Source organism: Vigna unguiculata, chromosome 3, assembly GCF_004118075.2.
Source record: "Vigna unguiculata cultivar IT97K-499-35 chromosome 3, ASM411807v1, whole genome shotgun sequence".
Taxonomy (NCBI): Eukaryota; Viridiplantae; Streptophyta; class Magnoliopsida; order Fabales; family Fabaceae; genus Vigna; species Vigna unguiculata.
In genome coordinates, this window is record NC_040281.1 from 7,147,253 (window position 1) to 7,172,650 (window position 25,398).

Sequence of the window (25,398 nt, forward strand, 5' to 3'; positions counted from 1 at the left end):
TATAGTATGTGAAATCTATCTTTGAAAAAAAGGTCTCTTTTCCCAATGGTGGTTGATAACTCAACAACAAGAACAGATCTTCCTCAGTTAAAGTAAAATTGATTGTCTGGGAAAAGAAGAAAGTAGATACGATAATGATTTATAACATACAAAATAGGATTGTGCTGCCTCCTACCTCGACAAAGGAAGAACCTTAAACAATAAATTTTTCTACTTTAACCAAATAATACCAACCTTTCTTTTTCACTTCTTTCACAATCTCTTTTCACCTTCCTTTTCTTCGATATGTAATTTTCTATCCATCAACTAATTTAATAGTGTCACCAAAAAGAAATCTATTTTTTCATGTTCATGGTGGATTAGAGAAAAAGGAATTTGTTCTCTAGCTTTACCTTTTCAAAGTGTAGTGGGTTTACTTGGAGGGGAAAAAAATCTAAATATATGAATTTTAATATTATTTCTGACCCGATTCAAGTTGATCCGACAAGATTGTCAGAAATAATGACTGGAAATTACTGTGTTCCTGAGTTCACTTTGGAACATGGAGTTCCATATAACAATTTTGTTCATAAAAGGTGCATCAAAAGATAAAGAAAGAAATGAATATTTAAATTATGTTTGGTCTCGACTTCTGAATAATGTGAGATTTATTGGGTGTACCAGAACAACTTCCATGCATATGATAAATTATCAAGTTATTAAAATTTGTATTTGTTGTTCTGTATCAACTCAGTTTATTTTAATACATTATATAAGTGTAATTTATACTTCCAACTATTAAAAATTATTTTAAGTATTTTATTTTAAAAAAGTTATTATAAAGTCGATGATTTTATATATCCTACACGACAAACAAAAAATTTTACATTTTTTTTCAAATCATTTTACATTATCAATGTATGATTTGTTGACTTTTAAAGAAAATTGACAGATAGTACATATATAGATCAAACCTTATAGTAAATTGTGTTATAATTATCCCATCTTTTCAAAGAAAACATAATTTTCTCCTAATCGAACATTAATATGTAACGCTGGAAAATCCAAAGAGAAAAGTAAATTAACTTGCCTAAAATAAAAAACAAATGAAGATGGCTTAATTTTACCCTTAAGATTAGGATATTAATTAATTACTTAATTAGGTTTCATTTGAGTGTCTCGAACAGTATTAGTATACAAAACCATTTTCTTTCTCTCTCTACTTTATTTTAAAACTTTACTTCTATTTATTATCATCATTTGAATTCAAGTAATAGTTCAAGAAAAGATGATAGTGAAAAGATTTTTTTTTTTTCTTTCTATATATACCTCAGCATATTTAGCAGGAAGGATATGGTCAACATTGTTCTCATAACTATTACTTTCACGAAACAACAAAAAGAAACGTAAATTTTGTTTCCTAATTAATAGGTTCATAAATTGGAATTTAGAGAGCAAACAATAAGAAGTGAAGGGTTAATTAGTTAAATGGGTGATTATAAATTTGAAGAAAATATAGAAAGTAGGAAAAGAAGATAAGATAAAATAAAATAAAAAATGTGAAGAGCATGGAACAATGGATATATGACATATTCTCTTATTATTATGATGTGTTATGAGAAAGAGATGCAAGCATAATCCCCTTAATGTGAAGAATACGGTTGTCTTTATCAATAAGAGTCACTATCAGAGCCACGTTGGTTGAAAATTTGCAAAAAGTGTGCTTCATTTCTGCTGTAAAATTAGGAGGATTGCTCACTGAAAATTCATTGTATGTGCCTAAGGAAGTTGACGTTTCAGATTTGATTTTGGGAAAATGCTATGTGAAAGATTCATCTCATTTTTTATTTTTAATTTTGAGAAAAAAATATATTTATCAGAAATAGAAGGAAATTTTTTCCTCAGGCTTTCTCTTATTCCATTTTCCTTTATGAATTGAAACATGATCTACTTTTCTTTAGATTTCAGTGTAAAAAGGTAAGATAATGATATTTTGATTAATAAATTTTGATAATTTTTTTTCATACCATAATGTTTCATTTTCTAAATAGTTTTGAAATATTAAGAATGAAAAAATAGAGAAATGAAAAATTACTTAAAAGATGTCACCTAAAATTATAAAAAAAGATTGTCAAAAATTAATAGTCAAAAAATTATTTTTCAAAAAAGTAACAACTTTCATACAACGATTAATAATTCAACCACTGTAAATATGCTTCTCCCAAAGAAATAAAAAACAGAGAAAAGATTAAATTATTGTAGATTTAGAAACCTGACCCTAAATCGCTGCAGAAAGATAGAGACAGGTGATGCAGTGAGCACAGACATCATAGTTCACTTCCAATCTGTGCTATGAAGACATAACATAGCATAATATTTAGAGGGGAGAAAACAAACACATCATACTTATAAACAAAAACCTTGTACCATTTTAATAAAAATGTTCAATTCAACTTTGTCATAAACCTCAATTTTATACATAGATACAACCAGAGAATTGGCCTTTACTTTTCGGAAAAAAATGAACCAAAACAATCTAATTTATCATTATCCTAAAAAATGAATGGTTTCTGCTTCCTTGTCTCACTTCTCATGCATAATAATTTTCATGGATTCCTCTACCAATTATAGATTTGGACTGGAAGCAACAGGTGGGGTTTTTGCTTCGTTGACAATGTTCATGATTTCTTCTATACTTTGAACACAATATTTTGTATTTTCTTCATTGAGGTAGAAATAGTGAGCATCTTCTGATAACTCCATAGGCAAGTTCTTCAAAAACCATGGATGTGACTTGATTTCTTCCATGGTGATTCTCTACAACATAATTATAAAGCAGAGTTACAACATACGCTTAGTATTACATTATATCATGCAACAGTGTTCTTTTCTTTACAAATGTATGACTATGTTCATGTTCTTTTACATACCTTTGATGGATTTGCCACAAAAATACGAGATATCAGATTTTTACTGCCTTCACTTAAAACATTGTGGGGGAACTCGTATTGAACAGCCGAAATTCGCTGCATAAAAGTATACATAGAAAATCATTAAGACTCTAGACATAAGACATGGTCAATCTATCGGCAAAGATTATTATAAAACAAAAACTTCTGCAATAACTACTTAAAGTTATAATTGCAGTGATTTCTAGTACATCTAGAGTCTACATTACTTGAAAATTATTAAATAGTGACCAATTATATGACTCAAAAATATGTTTAGAGACAAATTTAAAAATCAATTTTGTAATCAGAAACTAATTCTTTTGGTAACCAAAACTTAGATAGTTAATGTTAGTGATCATTTTAGAGATCAATTCATAATAAAAACTATTTTAGTTACTAATCTAGAGACCAATTGTAATTTTTTGAAACTATTTTAGTCACCAATAATTTCTCTTTTATAAATTGATATCTAAATTGGTCACGACTACTTATTTTTTGTCATTAAAATTTGTCATTAATCAAATATTTTCTTGTAATTGTATAAAAACTTTTACAATAATATATGGGGATTAGATATGAGATTTTTAAGAAGAGTGACCGAAAGATTTGGTACTAATAAATTGTAAACAAGTTATATAAAAGATGACACTACTTTTGATAAAAACCTAAAAATAATAGATTTATGGACCAGTCTATCTAACATAGTACTTTCGAGTCATTTTAAACTCTTAACATTAAACTTAAAAAACAAAGCAAATTACCTGAACCATTTTTCGGAGATTTTGACGATCATTTTTGTCCTCAAATGGCAATGTTCCTACAAGCATTGTATAAAGCATTACTCCGCAGGACCATACATCTGCCAACTGAACAAGTAGAAAACAAACACATTAGCCAAAAACTGAATAGAACTACCATATAATATGAACATGAATCTTTTATTCTTTTTCATGATCTAAGGTTAGAAGCTCTTATTACCTTTCCATCATAATCTTTCCCAGAAATTATCTCTGGTGCAATATAGGCTGGAGTTCCTACCATTGAATGAGTCCTCGAATAATTTAGACATGACTACAAAATTGAAGATTATCAGAAGTAGAGATTAATTAGTATCTAACAATGCATTTAATTCAATAATGTAAACATGAACTTCATGATTCAACCTTAGAATAGCCAAAATCACAAATTTTAAGACGATGTGCTGGACTTCCATCCAACAAGGTATTCTCCAACTTCAAGTCTCGATGACATATTTCCTACAAAAGAAGGGAAACAAAAATCATATTGCTACTGACACATAAAAAACCAAAACAATTCATTTCATGTTAAATATATTTTTAATTCCTGAATTTTATTATAAAATAAAAATTCGTCTTTGTCCAAAATTTTGATATATTTTGATCTCTTGATTAAAAATTGAATGAATATAGTTTTTTTAATCAAGTTATGTTAAATTGTATTCACGTGTCAAACGTGTGTCATGTCATATTAGTATTTAAATTGTTGATGCCGTTTGACATGTGCTTACTTCGATATCAATTGAAAAACACATTGACATGTCAAAAAAATTATGATAACTAAATTAAAAAGACTATAACTATTCATTTTAAAATTTGAGAACCAAAATATACCAAAATTTCATATATAAACAAATTATAATTTCATGACTAAAAAAATACTTAACATAACACGTTAATATGCATTTCATTTACCATGTCATGACAATAACTAACTCCTGCGATCAACTGCTGGAAGAAATATCGAGCCTGAAAGATTTACCAGTCACAATAAGAATCAAAACAAATTGGATAATATATAAATAAACTTTTTGAGTCATTAAACATGTTCACTGTAATAAAACTTGACTAATTGTTTAAAATTGCATATTCTTTTAATGGTTAAGATAGGCTACGGTTGGAAATCCAAAAATAAATTTAAATTTTACATTGAATAGAAAAAAAATGAGTAATATAACATACTTGATCTTCTGCGATTCTTCTTTGGTGAAGAACATGGTAAAACAATTCTCCACCAGCTGCATACTCCATAACTATTGCAAGATGTGTTGGAGTCAGAGCTACCTGCAAACTTCAAAATCCATATTAAACACTTGTTCTTATTATAATATTTTTTACACAATTAATTAAATTCAAATGGTTTTAATATTCTTTACACAATTAATTAAATTCAATTATGTTGTATGATTAAAGTAGCATAACTTTAATTTTATATGGGACAACATTTATAATCTTATTACGATTTTTTAAAGTTACTTTTTATTATTTAAAATAAGAGATTCAAGGACAGATATGAAAAACAATTGTTTGATATTTGTTTCAGTTTACACCCATGATCCTATGAATATGAAATTATTCTTACTTTATTATAATTATACATTATATAACTCCATATTTTTTATGATTGTGGAGTTAATAAACTAATAATAAATTTGCTTTCTTTAATATAGTGTTATATATTAAAATAAATATGTATCTATAATTACATGTAATTAATTTATAATAATAGAAGTCAAAGCAAGTAATTTAAAGTTTTTACAACAAAAGGGGATCATACCTCTTTGAACTTAACAATATTGGGATGACGAAGAGATCTATGGTTTATGATTTCCCTTGCCACCATTTCATGAATCTGCCAAAGGTAGAAATTATGATGAAATTATAAATCATAATTGTAAAAAAAAAATTAAAAATATTAACTTTGAAAATATTAAGTAAATTTTATAAAATAAAAATACTTTTTAATCAATGTATAACCATTAACGGTGTATCTATTTAATTAAAAGAAGAGTAGCTGGTATTTACAGTCATGCCACGGTTCCTCTATTCATTTTCAAAGTGTTTTTATATTTAAAACTAAAACGTTCTTTCTGTATTATTTTCATTTGAAAATGAAATCTGATACAAATAGTAATTTTTAATTTTAGAGAAAAAGAAAAAAAAATTGCGATAACCAAAACTAAAATATTCATCTGTTTTTTCAGGAACAAAATATTCAATCTTTTTCAAAATTAAAAATCACCCTACATTAAGAAAAAAATAAGACTACTTTAAAAAAAAATCAAACTATTCCCAAGAACACACATAAGTGTTTAATATTCTTTCCAATAGAGATGTTTTTTTAAAACATTTTTTACAACAAATTAATGTAAAGGCATTCTTAGAATATTTCATATAAAACATGATTTTCAACAAATTATGATGTTTTCTTAATGTGATCAAGGAAAGTTTCACAGTAAGCTATAATATATTTAGGGTTAAACATGTGTTTAGTAATTGAATTTTAACGCGGAATTAAAATTTGTTTATATATTAAATTTTGGTAATATTTTTGTTTTTAAATTTTAAAAATTAATAGATATAATATTTTAATTAATAATAAAATTTGTCAAACATTTTTCTTAACTGATATACGTTTCAGTGTCAACTAAATGAAAAATACATTTAACACATTAATAAAATACAAAATTTAACATAATTAAATTAAAAATATTTTATTTATTTGTTTTTAAAATTTGAAAATTAAAATATATTAAAATTTTGAATAAAAATGAATTTCATTCTCACATCAATATTTAGACTAACCGAAAACATATTTAATCGATATATTTGTTGGGATGATAATTTTATAATATGACAAAAACCTTATAATTTCTTTTAAAACGAATCATACTTTATATAATAGTTTAAGGATGAAAAAATATTTTATCATAATCTAAATTCTATTTTTAAACATTTTATAAATAAAACACAATTATTTAGAAAAAAAAAAAAAAAACTCAACAATCCTGGGATCCCAAGTTGATTCCATATAATAGAATTCAATAGTTGAAGCTGTAAAACAGCATCACACCATCTTAAATTGATGAATGAAATGTAAGAAAACCCTAAATTATAAAAAAAGGAAGATGATTGGTGAAAGAGTGTACCTTATGTCCCCGTTCCATGAATTTGACAGCAACGTGTTCTTTGGTTTCTCTGTGACGCATAAGTTTCACCACTGCAACTCTCCCATCGCCTATATTCTCTTCTACCAACTCGTATTTCTCCATTAATTCCTCTCTTTCTTCTTCAAACCTAATCACAATTCAATTATCAAACTTCTAAATTCACACTCATCCATCTAAGATATCAATTAACAAATATATATACACAAATGTTTAAGATATAAGATCTTATCATTTTCATAAATGATAAAGATAAACAAATCTATAAAAATAATTAAAGATAAGACAAAATCTACACATAAAACTTATGCTTTATTCTAATACTGTAATCTTATCATGTCATACATAATCTCAAATAATCAGATTCCAATAAATAATTAACATAATTCGTATTTTTCAAAATTATTTTTCTTTTGATAAAAAAATTAATATTACTTCATTAAAAATCATCTTTATATATATTTATAATGTATATTTAAAAACGTATACACTATCGATCTGTAATGGTTAAATTTAATTTTTAAAGAGGAAATGACTTTTGAGGCATTTAACGGCTACTAGTTGAAGTTATATCTAGTTTTGAATGCGACTGAAACAGCGTAAATCTTTCCAGGAAAAACTCCGTTAATTTATAAAATAGAACGATACATAGTTTTTAAATATACGTTATATTATATTAATAGATAATAATTATTATCAAATTAATATATAAAATAAAATTATATTTATAAAAAATAAAATAAAATATATAAAAAATATGAGAGAATAATTATTGATAAATAAAAAATATATATAAAAATAATGATTAATTTTAAAAATTTAATAAATAATTATATTTTAAAGGATAAAATTAGTATTTTAAAATGCGGACAGAATTTCTATCGCGTAATTTTATGTTAAGAATTTTAAATTTAATAATTAATATTAATTTTAATGTTATGTATTTGTAAATATTTTTTATATCTAAAAAATTAAAATTTAAAGCAGCACGCACGCTTAATACAACTATACTTTTATTTCACTATAAGTTTTCTTTTATTTACGTTGTGCAATTATTACAAATTATAAACAAAGGTAAAATAGAGATAAAATTTATATAAACAAAATGAGAAAATTTGTATTGTTATAGATTAGAGAAAATTATATATAATTAATTTAAATATTAAATAACAAGTTTTATGAAGTAGAACATTGTGAATAAAATATAATTCGCATACACTGTCAATGCAAATATTATAATATTATTAAATAATTAAATTATTTTAGATGTAATTTTAGATACTTAAAAAATTAAAAATCTTATCATACATGAGAATCTAGGATTAGACAACAGTATTAACAAGTTTCTTAAGATTTTAAGTTACATATTGAAAAATAATCCTTTCTTAAGAAGTTAAAAATACTTTTATTTAAATTATAATATATCTTATTCATTTCTAATAACCAAACGAATCTAAGATTTTTCTTTTATTTATGGAACGAAACGACTTTTGAGGCATTAAGTGGTTATAGAATGACTTTATATAATCACAATTGAATAAAGGTTGTGGAAATTTGACTGAACACGTGTTTTAAAAAAAAAAAATCTTAAACATAATAAGATCGTATATTAAAGGATAAAGAAAATTTTAAATCTTCAAAATGATAAAAAAAAAAAATCCATATTTTAAAGCCACTTCTACTAAAGAAAATTCATTTTAGAATCTACAAAAGTTATTTAATATTTTAGAGTAAAAATTTATCATTTAAATAAATCTTAAAAAACTTTATACTTTAAAGCAATGCAAGATCTTACCAACAAATTAAAAAAAAATGTTTTCCAAGATTGATAAAATAAATATATAAAATTGAATTTAATAAAGAATAAAATCATAATAGTTTTACTTTTAAAAACAAAATCACTGATATGATAGTATGATGGATCAATCCAATATTTTCTGTTGTTTTCGATCAATTTATTTAAGATAGATTTTTTATTTATTCTAAATATCAATAAGTACTTATTGAAATTTATACCCTATTATGCTCTCTATGTTTCTCTCCCAAATAATTTCTCAATTAACTTCAAAATTTTGAGAAAATTACTTCGAAATTTATAATTACGTTGATTTAAATTAATTTATTGAGATATATCGATGCAAATTTAACAAATTTTACTTTTTTTAGTTCAAATACATAAGATACTTTTAGTCTTCCTAAAATTTAGATATTTACTAAATATACAACAACAAAAAAATAAAAAATATATATATATATATATATATATATATATATATATATATAAATCTTGAATACAATATTAAATTTAAATTAAATCGAACTAACATTTCACAACGTGAATTGGAAGTTATTATCAACTTGTTATTTATTCATTCTGGATTTTATCGTAACACTTTCTTCCGGTCCATTATAATCATGCTCGTATTATTAGATTTTAAATGAATAAGAATTAAACACAAATTTTTATTTTCTTTTACAAGCATACTTCTAAGATATATGAACACGATGTGTGATCTCATTATTTTAACTTAATAATTTAAATACTTATATATTAAAAATTCTTCCTCCCACTTGAGTAAGTACAATGATGGTGGATAATATAAATGAAATGTAAATAATAAAAGTTTGATTACAGTAAAAACAAGAGGCTACAAGTTAATTAGTTTTGTAATTTATCTCCACTTATAATCTCTTAAATAGTTTTGTATTTGCTAGTTTTTTCAAAATAAAGTAAATAAAAATATTTTTCTTTAAAATTAAAGAACAATATGAAAAATTTGATGGTAATTTTGTATTTATTTTAGTAATTTTATTGATATTTAATTCCATACATATACAATAGATAAAAATTTAATTTTATGGTACTCACTAATAATACACATGTTTAAAATAATTTGTATTCAGAGAAGATAAAAAAAAGCTTGACATGACACACATAAAAGAATGTATGTTAAGTTTGCATGTGAATAAAAAATGTATTATTATAGAAATTTATAGAATATGTATGTTTGAAATTTTCATTAGCTTATTCTTTTTATTTGTAGTTTGTTCGTGTTCTCTTGCGACTATCATTATAATTGTATGAGTATATAAACTTGCAGGTAAGAGCGAGACTAAACCATAGAAATAAAGGTTGTTTTGAAAGTTTTTTATGTTTTTGTTTGATGTATGTGGAAATGATGTAATGTGTAATCTTAAATTTTCATCTAGTATTAATCTTTGTAGATATCAATTTTTTTTAAGAAGCTTTGACACCAAGAACTAAAACATACACTATATATCTATTCATGTAATTCTCTTACTTGAATTTTGGCCAAGTTTGTTTATTCTAAATTGTTATGTTAATATTAATAAATTGACTCTATATTTTGGATTGTTATAGTAATAACATATTTAATGTGCGTTTTTGTACAATTATGAAAATTTAAAGTTAGTGTCTCATGACATTTATACAAATACTAACTCATACTTCCAATAAAAATAACAAAATACATCATTTATCTTGTCTATTTTAAAAATATCAAGACAATTATTTTTAATAGTTGAATAAAATTTTATAATACCATCAACATCCTTTGGGTCAACTTTGTTTTACATTTACCTTAAAAAATAATTGTAGTTATATAAAATAAATTTACTATATTTTAAAAAATACATTACAAAGTGATTCAAATTTACAATCCATAAAAAAATATTGCACCCTTTGGAATTAGTTAATCCTGAATTATCAAATCAACTTTCTAGTTGACTATTTTGAATGTCATAACTCACATTCGAGATCAGATGAGTTTGAAAGTATTTTACAAGTTAATCTATCTAACATTTTGTAAAACAATTACTAAATTCAATAATCCAAACTAATTATACTATCATAACGTGATACTTTTCTCGACAATACAATTCCAAATTTCACACTTACAATTACAAATGGCATTTTCTAAAATATAATTTTTATTGATAGAATCCATAACTACACAAAATTCAAAATACAACCAAATTGTAAAACTTATGAATAATGCAATTCAGTGATGTAATATGTAGAAGTTCGGTGTTGAAAACACTTCACCGACATTTTTTTTGCCTGTCACCGCCAAAGGTAATAAAAAAAATACCCCTTACAAATATATAAAAGACAAATAGGGTATAATAAAGGGTTCTTTCAAAAGATTGAGGTGCAAGAAGAAATTATGTGGGTGCAGAAAGTAGAGCCCACACTAGATCAGTGGTTTCACTCGAGGTTCCTGTTTTAGACAAAAACCATAATCAAACAAAATTCACACCTTGTTGTTCATTTCATTTCATTCAATTCAACGCAGCTTGTACTGTAATTGTAACCTTAATTTCTCCTTCTTCGACAACGTAAATTACAATTATAGTGCTTCCTGCTTGCTCTGTTCTTTTCTTCCATTCTCTTCTCTCTCTTTTCTCCTGTCCCCGCCATGTTCGTCCTATACCGATCCCTCCTGTTCCCGCTCTTCATATCTCTCTTCCTTTCTTCCGCCTTCGCTTCGGAGTCAGATCACAAGGTAATCAATTCTTCAAACACCCGTTTTCTTTCTCTACGATTCGATCTACTCTCTCTGCGCTGCATTGGGATTTGGATCTGCCCACCCTATCGCTTTTTAGTTCTTGCTACTACTCAATTTTATTATTTTTAGCTTCGGATTTTATAAGATTGCAATGGTTGGGTTTTCCGAGTGTTAGATCTCAACTGGGTTTTTGCTTGTGCTCACACCTTGGTGTCTCTGCAATGTGGGTATTTGCTGTTCGATAATTGATTTTTTCTTTGCACAAAAGGATTCTATTTGACTTCTTTTTTCTCTTTCAGCTCTGTTGTTAGTTCATGATCTTGGATGGTTTCTTGTTTTTAAATGTTAATTTTTTTAATGCTGAGCTAGTCTTAGGGTTGGGATTTAGCTTGGAATTTGTAATTGAAACACCAAACTGTATTGTGTTGTGAGTTTTGAGGTGGGAAGTGGAAGAGCTTACATGGTGATTACTGGTTAGGCTTTGCTAGTTGTTGTTGTGTGCATCAATTATCATTGAAGACATAGAAGGATGCACCAGTGGATGTGTGAAATGACTGTGGACTGAAATTGGACACAAAAGAAAAATAAAATGTAATGATGCTTGGAGGTTTTACTAGCACTGTAACTCTATTTGTGTACCTTGTTTTTAGGTTGAAAGTTTATAGAAGAGTGAGTGTAAATTGTAGTCATATCTGCTGTCTGTTGGGAATCTTATAATTGGAAAAAGGTTCCATGGAAAAAAATTGGCTTGTAAAATAATTTACTATTTTGTAGGATTATCTGGGCATCCGGATATTGTCAATCAAATTATATCCTAACATAGGAAGTTTCTAATGGTGAATTAGTTTGACATAGAGTCCTTAAGTAATGTTTAAAATCAGGGCATCATATGCTGTTTTTTTTTTTTTAATACTAGCAAGTTTGTTATCTGGATCTCTGAATAAAATTGGTTTCCAAGACAAATATTTTGGATTTTCTTACATAAACTTTGAGATTGAATTCGTGTGGACACCCATTGCATGTTTACTAGAATGTTTAAAATTTTGAGCTTTACATTTAGCGTTGGCAATCTGTGATGTAGTAGTATATGTTCCAGAAGACTACTATACACTATATTGTTGATTATCTTAGATTGAACTGAACTTAAATAATAAATCATGTCAATGGCTTAGTAGATACTGTTTTTTCTTCTTCTTTTATTTGGATAATGGTCAGTTTTATAATTCAATTCATGTAGTATCCTTGCTTCCTCTGTAGACACGGTTCCCTACTTGTCATTATCCATAATTAGTTGTAACTTTTATTGAGTTGGTATTCTATATCTGTTACCCTAGAATTTTTCCCAGAGTCAGTGCAACATTAAATATGTAATATTCATTTGTAGTATCAACTGGTGAACAGCTTCTGTTTTTAAAAGAATGTATTCTATTTTATTGCAGTATCAACGTGATGAACCAGTTAACCTTTGGGTGAACAAATTGGGTCCTTATAACAATCCACAAGAAACGTACAACTATTACAGCCTCCCATTTTGTCATCCATCAAGTAATGCTACTGCTGCACACAAATGGGGTGGTCTTGGTGAGGTCTTGGGTGGCAATGAACTCATTGATAGCCAAATTGACATAAAGTTCCAAAGTATGAACGCTTCTGTCATACTATGCATTGCATAGAAGGACTATCAGTTGGCAAACTGACTTTAATATATTGTCTTGTTTTCAGGAAATGTGGATAAGACTGTTTTTTGCCAGATAGATCTCAATGAAGCAAAGGTGAAACAGTTCAAGGATGCAATAGAGAATAATTACTGGTTTGAATTCTTCATGGGTATGTTTTGGTTTCTTTCTTTCACTTATAAAATGATTGCACATTCAAGAAATGTTGGAAGCTTGGAGAATTTTTTGTTTGGTCAATACAGTGAATTATAGGATAACATGTGAAATTGTATAGCAGAAGTAACCAGAGAACACCTAAAAATTGAAACACACATCCCTAGACTTGGGGAAAAAGACACCCGTTTAACTAAAAAAGTCAAAGAGGGTGAGATAATCATACTTCCAATCAATGGAAAACAGCCGTGTGTCTTCTGTCTTTACTAATCTACTGTACTATTTTGTAACTTTAGTTTTCTAGACATACTTATATACTATAATTTAGCCATACCTCAAGTCGATGTGAGATTTTCAACACACTTCCTTATGCTGGGAACTGGACATCTTGTAGGACTACATATTTGTGGGTGTTCTAATAGCGACCAATAGCCGGTGGCATTATGGGCCCAACAAGCCTTGTGAGGATAAATGGATAAACTTTGGTACCTTCTTAGGAAGTTAGTTTTATGCTTAATTCAACTCTACAATATCAACTTATAAGGTGAGGTTTGCACCTCACTTCTATATAGAGTTTGGCCATATATGTTGCCGATGTGGGATCCCCAACACTCTCATGCCGAGGACTGGACATCCCGAGTGTAGGAATAAATATTTACAAGTGAGCAATAGTGGCTTGATAGTAAGTAGCATATGAGATCGAATGAATTTTATCTAAAATATACTCTTATACCATCTTTGAAAATGGATTTAGGCGTAATTTAGTCTTATAGAAGTGGCTTGTAACACGAGGTTTACACCCAATTATAAACTATAATTTGGCCATATATCCTTAGTCAATATGGGATCTATAACATACCTCCTTATGTCTAGGACTAAACATCTCTAGTGTGAAACTATATATTTGTGAGTGGTTCGATAAAGGGTGACACAATAAGTTCAACAAATCTCGTTAGGATAGATTCCTACAAATTTAGAAAGTCAGTTTAAGGCATAGGTCAACCTTACAAAATTGAATTGTGAAGTGAGGTTTGCATGCATATGCATTTATATACTACGATCTTGTAATATCTCTTGATCGATATGGAATCTCCAATAGGAGTAATGATGTTTAGCATTTGGCATTGAGCGCAAACTTAAGTTGTTATTAGTTTTTTGAATTTGAGGCACTATTGTTTGCTATTATTTTCAATAACAAAAATCCAATTAGTTCTTGAACCTAGATGGGTTGATGAATATTCTATTCGTTCAAAAAACTATCTTGAATCTTAATTTGTGCTTCCCCTAAATACTAAGTTGCATAAGAAAAAAAGTTTACTCAAAAGGTGACATCAATAGCGACAACAAAAGATTTTCAGGCAGTTGGATTAAAGAACTTGTATTGTTTTTGAATGGGTTATTAGAATATATGGAAATGTCCAAAATATCCCGTGCTCATTCTATATAAAAAAATCATTAGAATACTATATTATATATTCTGATATATTATTCTGCTTTAAATATATACCTGTATATAATAATATATGCAGACATATTATATAAATTATTTATGAATAAATGGTTTGTATTATCTTTTACAGAATGTTTTATATCTTTTCCTAATTCACCTCATAGTATTGGGTAGGTAGCATCTCTAATAGATTTTTCTAGTCCACATCAAACATTAAATAGTATAAGAGCTTATTTTGTCTTATCCTATCCTATTTTTGTATTTTATCCTGATTGCCAAACTAGTTTTTTGTAAGCATTTTAATATGCTTCGGGTGTTAATTTCCATATATTCAGCAGTACAACTGAAAGTATGAAATTAAGGATTCTGTGAAGTAATTTCTTAAGTAATTTTCAATATCTTGGTGTTGAATAATTGTCAATATTGTTCTTTGTTAGTTGTCATAATGTTGTTTTGTTCTGAAGTCTTCTCCTTTTTGTATGTTTAATTTAATAATTCTTGAATACTCTCCCGTTTTTAAACTGAATAACTTACTAGCATCTGTTGTTTCTTACTCCTTCTGGTCTACCCGGTGACCCACAAAAACACAAGTTCAGATGATCTACCTTTGTGGGGTATGTCCAGAACTGCCTCTTCTTTTTCTTTACTTGATATGAATTTGTATTTCACATGCTGATCACTTATCTACGACATTTTCTCATTTTAAGGATATGTTGGTGAGATACGTCCTGATAAGAATGGTGATGGCAAGCATGTCCTTTACACACACAAAAACATTATTGTTAGATACAACAATGATCAGGTCAGACGTTATTTGAATATCTTATGCTATCTTAGACAGGTTATGGATCCTTGAATCTTCATATTAAGGTCTGCTTCCTTGTAGATTATTCACGTCAATCTCACTCAGGATATCCCAAAACCTTTGGAAGTAGGAAAACATTTGGACATGACATATTCTGTAAAATGGGATTCTACCAATGTCACTTTTGGGCACCGCTTTGATGTCTACCTGGACCATCCTTTTTTTGAACATCAGGTACAGCTATGTTTTTAAAATTGAAATGGTGTTGTTCATGGTTTGGTGAATTTCTGTGTGTTAATGCATATTGATCATACCTAAGCTGTCACTGAGAATTTTTCCTTCTTTTTCCGTAGATTCATTGGTTCTCCATTTTTAACTCTTTCATGATGGTTATCTTTCTTACTGGATTGGTGTCAATGATCTTGATGCGAACTCTGAGAAATGACTATGCAAAATATGCTCGGGAAGATGATGATTTGGAAAGTCTGGTGTGGTTTCAAGACTTTTATCATAAATTATTTGTGGAATATGAATCCTTTCTTCCTCTAGAAGCTATCGTGGTTGTAATTGTTGAATATTTGGTCATTTCTTCCATGATGGCAGGAGAGAGATGTTAGTGAAGAATCTGGCTGGAAACTTGTGCATGGTGATGTTTTTCGGCCTCCTCGCAACTTAGTTATTCTTTCAGCTGTTGTTGGCACAGGTGCTCAGCTAGCATTGCTGGTTCTTCTTGTCGTCTTGTTGGCTATTGTTGGGATGTTGTATGTTGGGTATGTGCATAGCCTTCAACTGACTGAAACATAAATCTGAACAATGAATTCAATGGTATCCTTAGTGTATATGCAATAAGCCTGTGGCAGTGGTTGTGTATTCAATTATTTCTACTTCATACTAGTTAGAACAATTTGTTGTTTGTTCCTGCTCTTTGTTGATTGTCATGTAAGTTTCCTTTGTTGTTTGTCAGGCGAGGAGCAATAGTCACTACCTTCATTGTGTGTTATGCTCTTACATCTTTTATTTCTGGTTATGTGAGTGGGGGAATGTACTCACGGAATGGTGGTAAGAACCTTCTTTAATTTATGCATGTTTGGGTGGCTGTCTGAGATTTCTTCTTTTGGTTTTGAATGATTATGTAATTATTTTTGTCTGTTTGTTAGGTAAAAGCTGGATTAAATCCATGATCCTTACAGCTTCTCTGTTCCCATTCTTGTGCTTTGGAATTGGATTTATCTTAAACACCATTGCTATATTCTATGGGTCTCTAGCGGCAATTCCATTTGGCACAATAGTGATTGTATTTGTCATTTGGGCTTTCATCTCTTTCCCTCTAGCACTTCTTGGCACAGTTGTTGGAAGAAACTGGAGTGGTGCTTTGAATAATCCCTGTCGTGTAAAGACTATTCCTCGTCCCATTCCTGAAAAGAAGTGGTACCTCACACCCTCTGTGGTTTCTCTGATGGGAGGACTGCTACCCTTTGGAAGCATATTTATTGAAATGTATTTTGTATTCACTTCCTTCTGGAATTACAAGGTGAATCAAGCCAATACCATGACTTGTTTTAGTCATAAGTTTGTTTTTTTTTTTTTTTTTTTTTTTTTTTTTTTTTTTTTACTTTTTGGTTTTGAATCGGATGTAGTAGTTTTCCATGCGTCATCAGAGCAAAGGAATATCAAGGAAAATAATTGTTGAAACTGGTCTTTAAAAGTAAAATATGCGTATATTTCAGTTGAAGCTATGGAACACCTGCACATTGGCTTATATATTTTTTCTCCTCTGGCATGCAGGTGTACTATGTGTATGGCTTTATGCTGCTAGTCTTTCTAATTCTTATCATCGTTACAGTTTGTGTGACAATTGTGGGGACATACTTTTTGTTAAACGCTGAGAACTACCACTGGCAATGGACTTCTTTCTTTTCAGCTGCCTCAACAGCTGTTTATGTGTATTTGTACTCAATATACTACTACTATATGAAGACGAAGATGTCAGGTTTCTTCCAGACCAGCTTCTATTTTGGTTACACTCTGATGTTTTCTCTTGGACTAGGAATTCTATGCGGTAAGTCTTCAGTTTCATTTCATTTTTCATCCTGTTTATATGTGATGGATATCCTATTATCTGCCGAATAAACCTCATTTCTTCCTCTTTTCCGGCATAAATCCTTGTGTGCTCTTTTATCCTGAATTGGGTTATCATTTTTCATTTAATGTACACAGGAGCTGTGGGTTTTCTGGGTTCAAATTTATTCGTCAGGAGGATCTACAGAAATATCAAGTGCGATTAAGGTATTCCGAGTCAGATCTGAGCACTTCCATAGGCTTATATTTCTAAAGAGAATAAATTTTTGGAGGAAGCCTCTGGTAATGTGTGGGGAACCTAACAATGTTTACAGGTAGAATCACAATGAGGGTGTATTCTTTCTATATTGGGGAAGCCCTGAGATTTTTTCCCCGGCTGTAATTGATTGCCTTTATATAATTTAGATAATTAGTACAATATCCAACTCTAGTGTTCATCCCCTTATAAAATAGGACTCATTGAATGACTGATTTCTAATTCCCCAACATGGTTTCAACTATTCAATATATGTAAAGAGGGGATGAAGTCTCGGAAATGAATTTTGGTGCATCTGAATTTTGTATGAAAGATCTGACATGTCATTCTTATCACCTGTCTTCTTTGTTTTCCTGCTGTGTAAATATTTTTTAATATCTTGTACTGTTTCAAGGATCATAATAGGTTGGAAGGAAGAGAATAAGAATAGTTATCTGCATATTCACAACATATCTCCCAGTTTAATCAATGAAGTTGATTAGAAGTTTGATTGGATAAATTTCTCCAATAGTAAGAAAAACAAGGATAAATTAAACAAGTTTTTCACGAGTTAAAGTTAATTTATTCGTGATTACTGTTTTAAAATTATTTATTTATAAATTAGTTTTAGTTTATTGAAGATTTTTATAATTTTAGAAATATCTAAGGAGAATAGTATTTAAACAGGTTCTGATGTCATATGTGTCTTAACCTGTGTTGCAGAGGTATTGGCAAATAATAATTTACTTCTTAATATGTGTGAAGAATGAATCATGTGTTCTTCAAATGGAATTGAATGCCTTTAGTGTTTCTAAAGTAATCCTAACTAATAAATAATTCATTTATAATTTAAGTGATTACAAGTTTACATTATAAATGATGTTTCCTTATTTGATTTCTAAATATTAAGATATTTTATACTGGTGCAAATTTTATTTATATTTAATTGATGACATGGCTTTTTAATTAAACATCTTGAAATTTTTTAATACAGTCAATTTTATTGATGATGCTTTTATAATACTCAATCGTTTTTATTTAGAGTCAATCAATCTCATTAATTTTCCTTTCCAATTTTTTTTTTATATTTTAATTGGATTTTTCGTCCTAAATTATATGAATTGGCAAAAAAACTCGAATGAATAAATAAATAAATAAGTTAACGACAGTGTTTATTCGAATGATATAAATGTACTAAATAGTTTCTACAGTTTAAAATGAATTATTAGATCTTAATTATTTCCTCATAAAGACTAAATTTTCATCATAAATTTTATACCCACAAGCCACAAGCTAGGTTGCTTGAAATTTGAGTATTACATACGTAAGTTTTATAATAAACTAATATAGAAAATTTTCTTTTTATTGTAGAGGAATTTTTTAGGTTACTAGTCGCGTTTATTGTGTAACTATTATTGTTGATACCGACTAGTCATAAGTATTAATTGATATTTTTTTTAATTCTAAGTCTTAAATATAAATTTGGTCCTTGTTTTCCTAAAAAATATTTAATTTGGTTTTTATTTTCGTTGTTTGGTCAATTTGGTTCTCAATTTTGTAAAACTGCATTCAATCAAGTCCTTTTAGCAAACGGTGTTAAAACTGTTAACGGAACAGTGACAACGTGTGACGTGGCTCGTTATGCATTTTTGTTAGCAGTGTGTTTATTAATTTTAACAATTTGGAAAAAAATAACTAAGTTAAGTTAAAAAGTAAAAAAGTAGGTAAGCGTAACTTAAATGTAGCAAGAGAAATTGTGCAGCGAGAGAAAGGGGAAAAATAAGAGTTCGTAGGCACGAAATTAGGGTTTGTGAGAAAGGGAAAAATCAATTTGCTGAAATCTTCTTCCGCTTACATTCCACTTCGATACATTTGACTTCGAAATTGTGCTTTGTTTGTGGATCAAGTTCGTCTTCAAGCAGTTTGGAGGGTTGGTCTCGCTTGCGGTGGGTTTGCCGATGGGGTTTTTATACTTTTGTTGTGGTCCCACGTTTAATTGCGGTGGGTTCTAAAGTGTAACTTTTTCGTTGATTTGTTGTTTGTGTTGCCGCTTTCGATAGTGGAGAGTGTTAATATTTTATGTTTCAGTGGTCCCCTTATGTTTCTTTTTTTTATGTGTTTTTCAGTTGTGGTCCACCGTTTAATTGATATTATGTTATTTTATTTTTTCTTTTAGACGTGTGACTAGAGATTTAAGGTTGTGGTGCACCATGGTGGACATTTTGTTCAAAATGGTGGACTTTTATATGTGGGTGTATTTATTGATGATTGGTCATGTGACCCAGTGGTATTCCCTGTTGTCATGCACTTACTACAATGAGGTTCTTAAATTTGAATGCAGAGGAGTTCATAACACACTGGTTTAGAATTTGCAGTATGAAGAAACATATCGCTCCATAATCTATCTAGTCAATGGGCAGCTGCTCTAGGAGAGGACTTCCTATAATAATGTGCAACCCCCCTCAAAAGGAGATTACCTAGGAGGCCAAAGAAAAAGAGGAGATTGGAGTCGTGGGAGTTAAAGAAAAATGATACAGTGTTGAGGAAAGGTGGCCATCAAAAGAGATGTAGGGTCTACCGTGTAGTGGGACATAACAGAAGTAATTGTCCACAAGTCCCTCCACAAACACAGCCTATAGAGTAACCACCACCCCGATCAAGTCAGCAGTCCACACAACCAACATAGCCTACACAACAACCATCATCCTCATCAAGTTAGCAGTACTCACAAGCAACACAACCTACACAACAACCACATGAAGTCTCAATATAGACTAGGCAACCAAGCAGAAGGTAGAAATTGTAGATTCGAAGACCAACTTGAAGATCCTTTGGTGTTTTTAATTAGGCTGCCTGCTTAGGAGACCACATTTTGTGTGAAATGTATTTAGGCCTCTTTTGGTGTAATTTTGTAGTAATTGGTACTCTATTTTGTTAACTTTGTTTGTCCAGCACTTGACTTTTGTTTAACATCTGAATTACATGAGTAAACAGGTTCTGATTGCACTTAAATGAATATTGGTCTCCATTATTGGAGTTGTGATTGCCATTTGTGCTTTTGTGTTTGGCGGGTTGTCTTACCAAAGTATAGATTGAATTATATTTTGCTATATTTTGCACTTCTGATTGTCAGGTTTTCTTATAAAATTACGGACTCTACTACACTAATTTTCACAAAAATAGGGACTTATTGAACATTTTAAACTTAAAATAGGGACCAAATTGAACAATTTAAATGAAAATAGAGACTTAACTGAACCTATTTAAACTAGAGTTGGGACCAAATTGAACAACTTAAACAGACATAAAGATTCATGCATCCAGAACAAGATAAAGATTACTCAACCCTGCTTCATCTAGAACATAAAAAACATTCATAACTTCATTCATAAATTACAATGCAAAGCCAGTGACTGGTTTTTTAACATTCGTAACTTGATCAACACCTCTAAAACAACATCCTCACCTAAACACATTGATTTTTAACATTTATGGCACCATTACTATAAAGATTACAACAATAACAATAACTAATCCTAGGAAAAATTGGATCGTTTTCTTCATAACCCTCATAGAAATCTCCAATTCAAAAATCTTCATCCTTTGCTGGGCTATAATACCATCCATTTCATCATATAATTCTTCATCACACCATTTGAAGTAGTTACACCACACCATATCACTGCAAACAACACTCTTGTACTTAGAACAACCCTAAAATTGTCTACCATTATTCTTCGAAGTTCTTGCCACTCGAACCAGTGCAACTTCTCCACATTTACAAATGTGTATTATACCCATACCCTTGGAACCACGAATATGAGACCTACTGCAACTTGACTGCCCCCAACTATTACAGCAAGAGGAGGAAGACGAATGGTGATGAGACATACCTCACAAACAGGATTTCAAAATCACCATGTGGATTGTGCATACGTTTCTTGTTGGCCACAAATTTGCTGCAAACCCTAATTTCTTCTCCAATTGGATTTCATTCACTTTTAAACCTACAACGGTCATAAAAAATGAATAGTGTCAACGTCACTGCAAAAATTTGACATGTACTCCAAACAGTTCCACGTTGTTACTGTGTCGTTAACAATTTTAACACCGTTTACCAAAAGAACTTGATGGAATGCAATTTTACATAAATGATGACCAAATTGACCATACAACAAAAATAGGAACCAAATTGAATAATTCTAAAAATAAAATGATTTTTTATTTTCATTAAAATAAAAATCAAGCTAAAACATAACAAATCTGCCATTACATAGACGTGATAGATAATATTGTATGTATCACAATTCGAAAGTAAAGTAATAAATGTAAATTTTAAAACATTTAAAAAGGTTTTTAATCACAATAGTAGATAATACCAAGTTAAAAATACAATAAATCAAATATGTCTTAGCAATCTTAAATTATGAAATTTTCCTTTGTAAACATTTTAAATTATGATAGATATTTTATTTTTTTATGTATTATTAATATATTCAAACCGATATTTTGAAATAACTAAAGAAACATCAACATGTATTTGTCTATGTGAATCGAGTGTTGTGTTCCATTGTCTCTGTCTTCAAGATGCAGACTTTGGTTTGGGAAGCTTTCAGTCCCTCACAACACTTCACTCAACCCCCATCATCAATTGGTTCTTCTACCAACCGTGCAAGCCTCTCTCTTCCTCACTCCTCAAACCAAAGATCCAAACTTTACAATGAGCCACCGAGTTCCGCCACCTACGCTTCCATTCTCGACACTTGTGGGTCCCCCACCTTCGGAAAACAGCTTCACGCCCACTCCATAAAGTCAGGGTTTCAAGCCCACGAGTTTGTTACCACCAAGTTGCTCCAGATGTACGCAAGAAGCTGCTCTTTCCAGAACGCATGCCACATGTTCGACACAATGCCCTTTAGAAATTTGCACTCATGGGCCGCACTCCTGCGTGTCCACGTTGAAATGGGGTTCTTTGAGGAAGCCTTCTTGCTCTTTGAACAATTGCTGTATGAAGCAGTGCGATTGGAGTTTTTCGTGTTCCCTGTGGTGTTGAAGGTCTGTTGTGGGCTTTGTGCTGTGGAGCTGGGTAGGCAACTGCATGGGATGGCGTTGAAATATGGGTTTGTTAAGAATATTTACGTTGGTAATGCTTTGATAGATATGTATGGTAAATGTGGGAGCTTAGATGAGGCTAAGAAAGTTCTAGAAGGAATGCCCCAAAAGGATTGTGTCTCTTGGAATTCTTTGATCACTGCTTGTGTTGCTAATGGATTGGTATACGAGGCGTTGGATCTCTTACAAAATATGACTGCGGGTGAGTGTGGTGTAGCACCTAATCTTGTTTCTTGGAGCGTGGTGATTGGTGGATTCGCGCAAAACGGTTACTATGTTGAGTCAGTTAAACTGCTTTCTAGAATGGTGTTGGAAGCAGGGATGAGACCGAATGCTCAAACTCTGGCCAGTGTTCTTCCGGCTTGCGGGAGGATGCAATGGCTATACCTTGGGAAAGAACTGCATGGCTATGTTGTTAGACATGAATTTTTCTCTAATGCTTTTGTTGTGAATGGGTTAGTGGATATGTATAGAAGGTGCGGTGATATGGAAAGTGCCTTCAAAATGTTTTCCAGATTTTCAAGGAAATGTGCTGCATCTTACAATGCAGTGATAGCTGGTTACTGGGAGAATGGCAACGTCTTTAGGGCCAGGGAGTTGTTTGACCAGATGGAGAAAAAAGGTGTAGAAAGGGACAGAATATCATGGAATTCTATGATATCAGGGTATGTGGCATATTCTATGTTTGATGAAGCTTTTAGCTTGTTCAGAGATTTGCTGAAGGTAGGAATTGAGCCTGATTCTTTCACTCTAGGAAGTGTTCTTGCTGGCTGTGCTGATATGGCTTCTATTCAACGAGGGAAAGAGATACATTCCCATGCCATTGTCAAAGGTCTGCAGTTCAACAGTTTTGTTGGTGGAGCTTTGGTAGAAATGTACTCTAAATGCAGGGACCTAGTGGCTGCACAAAGGGCATTTGATGATGTAACTGAAACTGATCTTCCAACTTGGAACGCTTTGATTTCAGGCTATGCCCGCTCCGATCAAACTGAAAAGATTGGAGAACTTCTCCAGAAAATGAAAAGAGAAGGTTTTGAACCAAATGTGTATACATGGAATGGTATTATAGCTGGTTATGTGGAAAATAAACGGTGTGATTCTGCAATGCAATTGTTCACCGAAATACAGATTGCAAATTTTAGGCCTGACATATACACAGTAGGAATGATTTTAGCTGCATGCTCCAAGTTAGCTACAATCCAACGAGGAAAGCAGGTCCATGCATATTCCATAAGAGCCGGGCACGACTCATATGTTCACATTGGAGCTGCCCTAGTGGATATGTATGCAAAATGTGGGGATGTTAAGCAATGCTATCGTGTATATAACAGGATTTCAGATCATAATTTGGTGTCGCACAATGCTATGATCACTGCCTATGCCATGCACGGATACGGGGATGAAGGAATTGCTCTTTTTCACAGAATGTTATCTGACAAAGTAAGACCAGACCATGTGACTTTTCTAGCAGTTCTTTCTTCATGTGTTCATGCTGGATCATTGGAGATTGGTCATGAATGCTTTGATTTGATGGCAACTTACAATGTGGCACCCTCTTTGAAGCATTATACATGTATGGTTGATCTGTTGAGTCGTGCAGGCAAGCTCTACGAAGCATATAAGCTTATCAAGAACCTGCCAATGGAAGCTGATGCAGTGACCTGGAATGCTCTGCTGGGTGGTTGTTTTATTCACAATGAAGATACCTTGGGTGAAGTAGCAGCAGAAAAACTCATAGAATTGGAGCCTGATAATCCTGGAAACTATGTTATGTTGGCAAACTTGTATGCTTCTGTGGGGAAATGGCATTATCTTGCTCAAACCAGACAATTAATGAAAGATATGGGAATGCAAAAGAGTCCAGGGTGCAGTTGGATGGAAGATAGAGATGGCATTCATGTGTTCGTTGCAAATGATAAGACTCACAAAAGAACACACGACATATATTCTGTTCTGAACAGTTTAACCAAATTAATTAGAATAAAGCATATAAATCATTTATAACTTGAGCAGATGGTTATTAAATACACACTGACACACATTTTATATAACTTCCTAATCCACCTCAAACATAGGAATATATTTTCTGAAACATATCAATGTAGTGTAATCAACTAAAGGAAATATTGTGGCTTTTTATAAAAACACGAACTCAATTTATGAACATTTGGGATTGGTCTGGTTGCTACCCAAAATCATCATTAACTAATGACTCTTGAAATTTTGAGTACATTTGAATTGTTGGTGTTTTTAGTCCTATTCGTTTTATCCACGAGTTAAATTAGTAGGTTCTCCTTAACCCTTCTAGGTTTTTTATAATTTTATATAAAACATAACACTAATAAATAAAGGATTTAAGATAAATATATTTTTTGAATATACACTGCTAATAAATAAAATATGCAAATTAAGTAAAAGTAGTTTTTTCTAATATATATATATAATTTCCCCAAATATTATTTTAT

General features: G+C 30.3%; 3 protein-coding genes across 3 annotated transcripts; 2 read left to right on the forward strand and 1 right to left on the reverse strand.

The window, feature by feature from the left end:
- Positions 1-2,604: 2,604 nt before the first annotated feature.
- On the reverse strand, positions 2,605-6,999 carry LOC114178610 (serine/threonine-protein kinase SAPK7-like). The gene is made up of 9 exons (XM_028064617.1): positions 6,877-6,999; positions 5,505-5,579; positions 4,910-5,011; positions 4,643-4,696; positions 4,094-4,186; positions 3,909-4,001; positions 3,692-3,796; positions 2,910-3,005; positions 2,605-2,796 (listed from the first exon to the last, which is right to left on the reverse strand). Exons 1-9 carry the CDS (start codon positions 6,997-6,999, stop codon positions 2,605-2,607), a joined length of 933 nt encoding a protein of 310 aa, XP_027920418.1.
- A 4,166-nt stretch (positions 7,000-11,165) lies between these two features.
- LOC114177925 (transmembrane 9 superfamily member 1-like) lies at positions 11,166-18,194 on the forward strand. Its single transcript, XM_028063529.1, has 12 exons — positions 11,166-11,420; positions 12,863-13,061; positions 13,146-13,250; positions 15,299-15,316; positions 15,410-15,504; positions 15,589-15,741; positions 15,861-15,995; positions 16,111-16,277; positions 16,472-16,566; positions 16,665-17,038; positions 17,293-17,566; positions 17,725-18,194. Exons 1-12 carry the CDS (start codon positions 11,334-11,336, stop codon positions 17,790-17,792), a joined length of 1,770 nt encoding a protein of 589 aa, XP_027919330.1. The 5' UTR covers positions 11,166-11,333; the 3' UTR covers positions 17,793-18,194.
- A 4,162-nt stretch (positions 18,195-22,356) lies between these two features.
- On the forward strand, positions 22,357-25,060 carry LOC114176596 (pentatricopeptide repeat-containing protein At2g13600-like). Its single transcript, XM_028061678.1, has one exon. It carries the CDS (start codon positions 22,409-22,411, stop codon positions 24,935-24,937), a length of 2,529 nt encoding a protein of 842 aa, XP_027917479.1. The 5' UTR covers positions 22,357-22,408; the 3' UTR covers positions 24,938-25,060.
- The last annotated feature ends 338 nt before the right edge of the window (positions 25,061-25,398 follow it).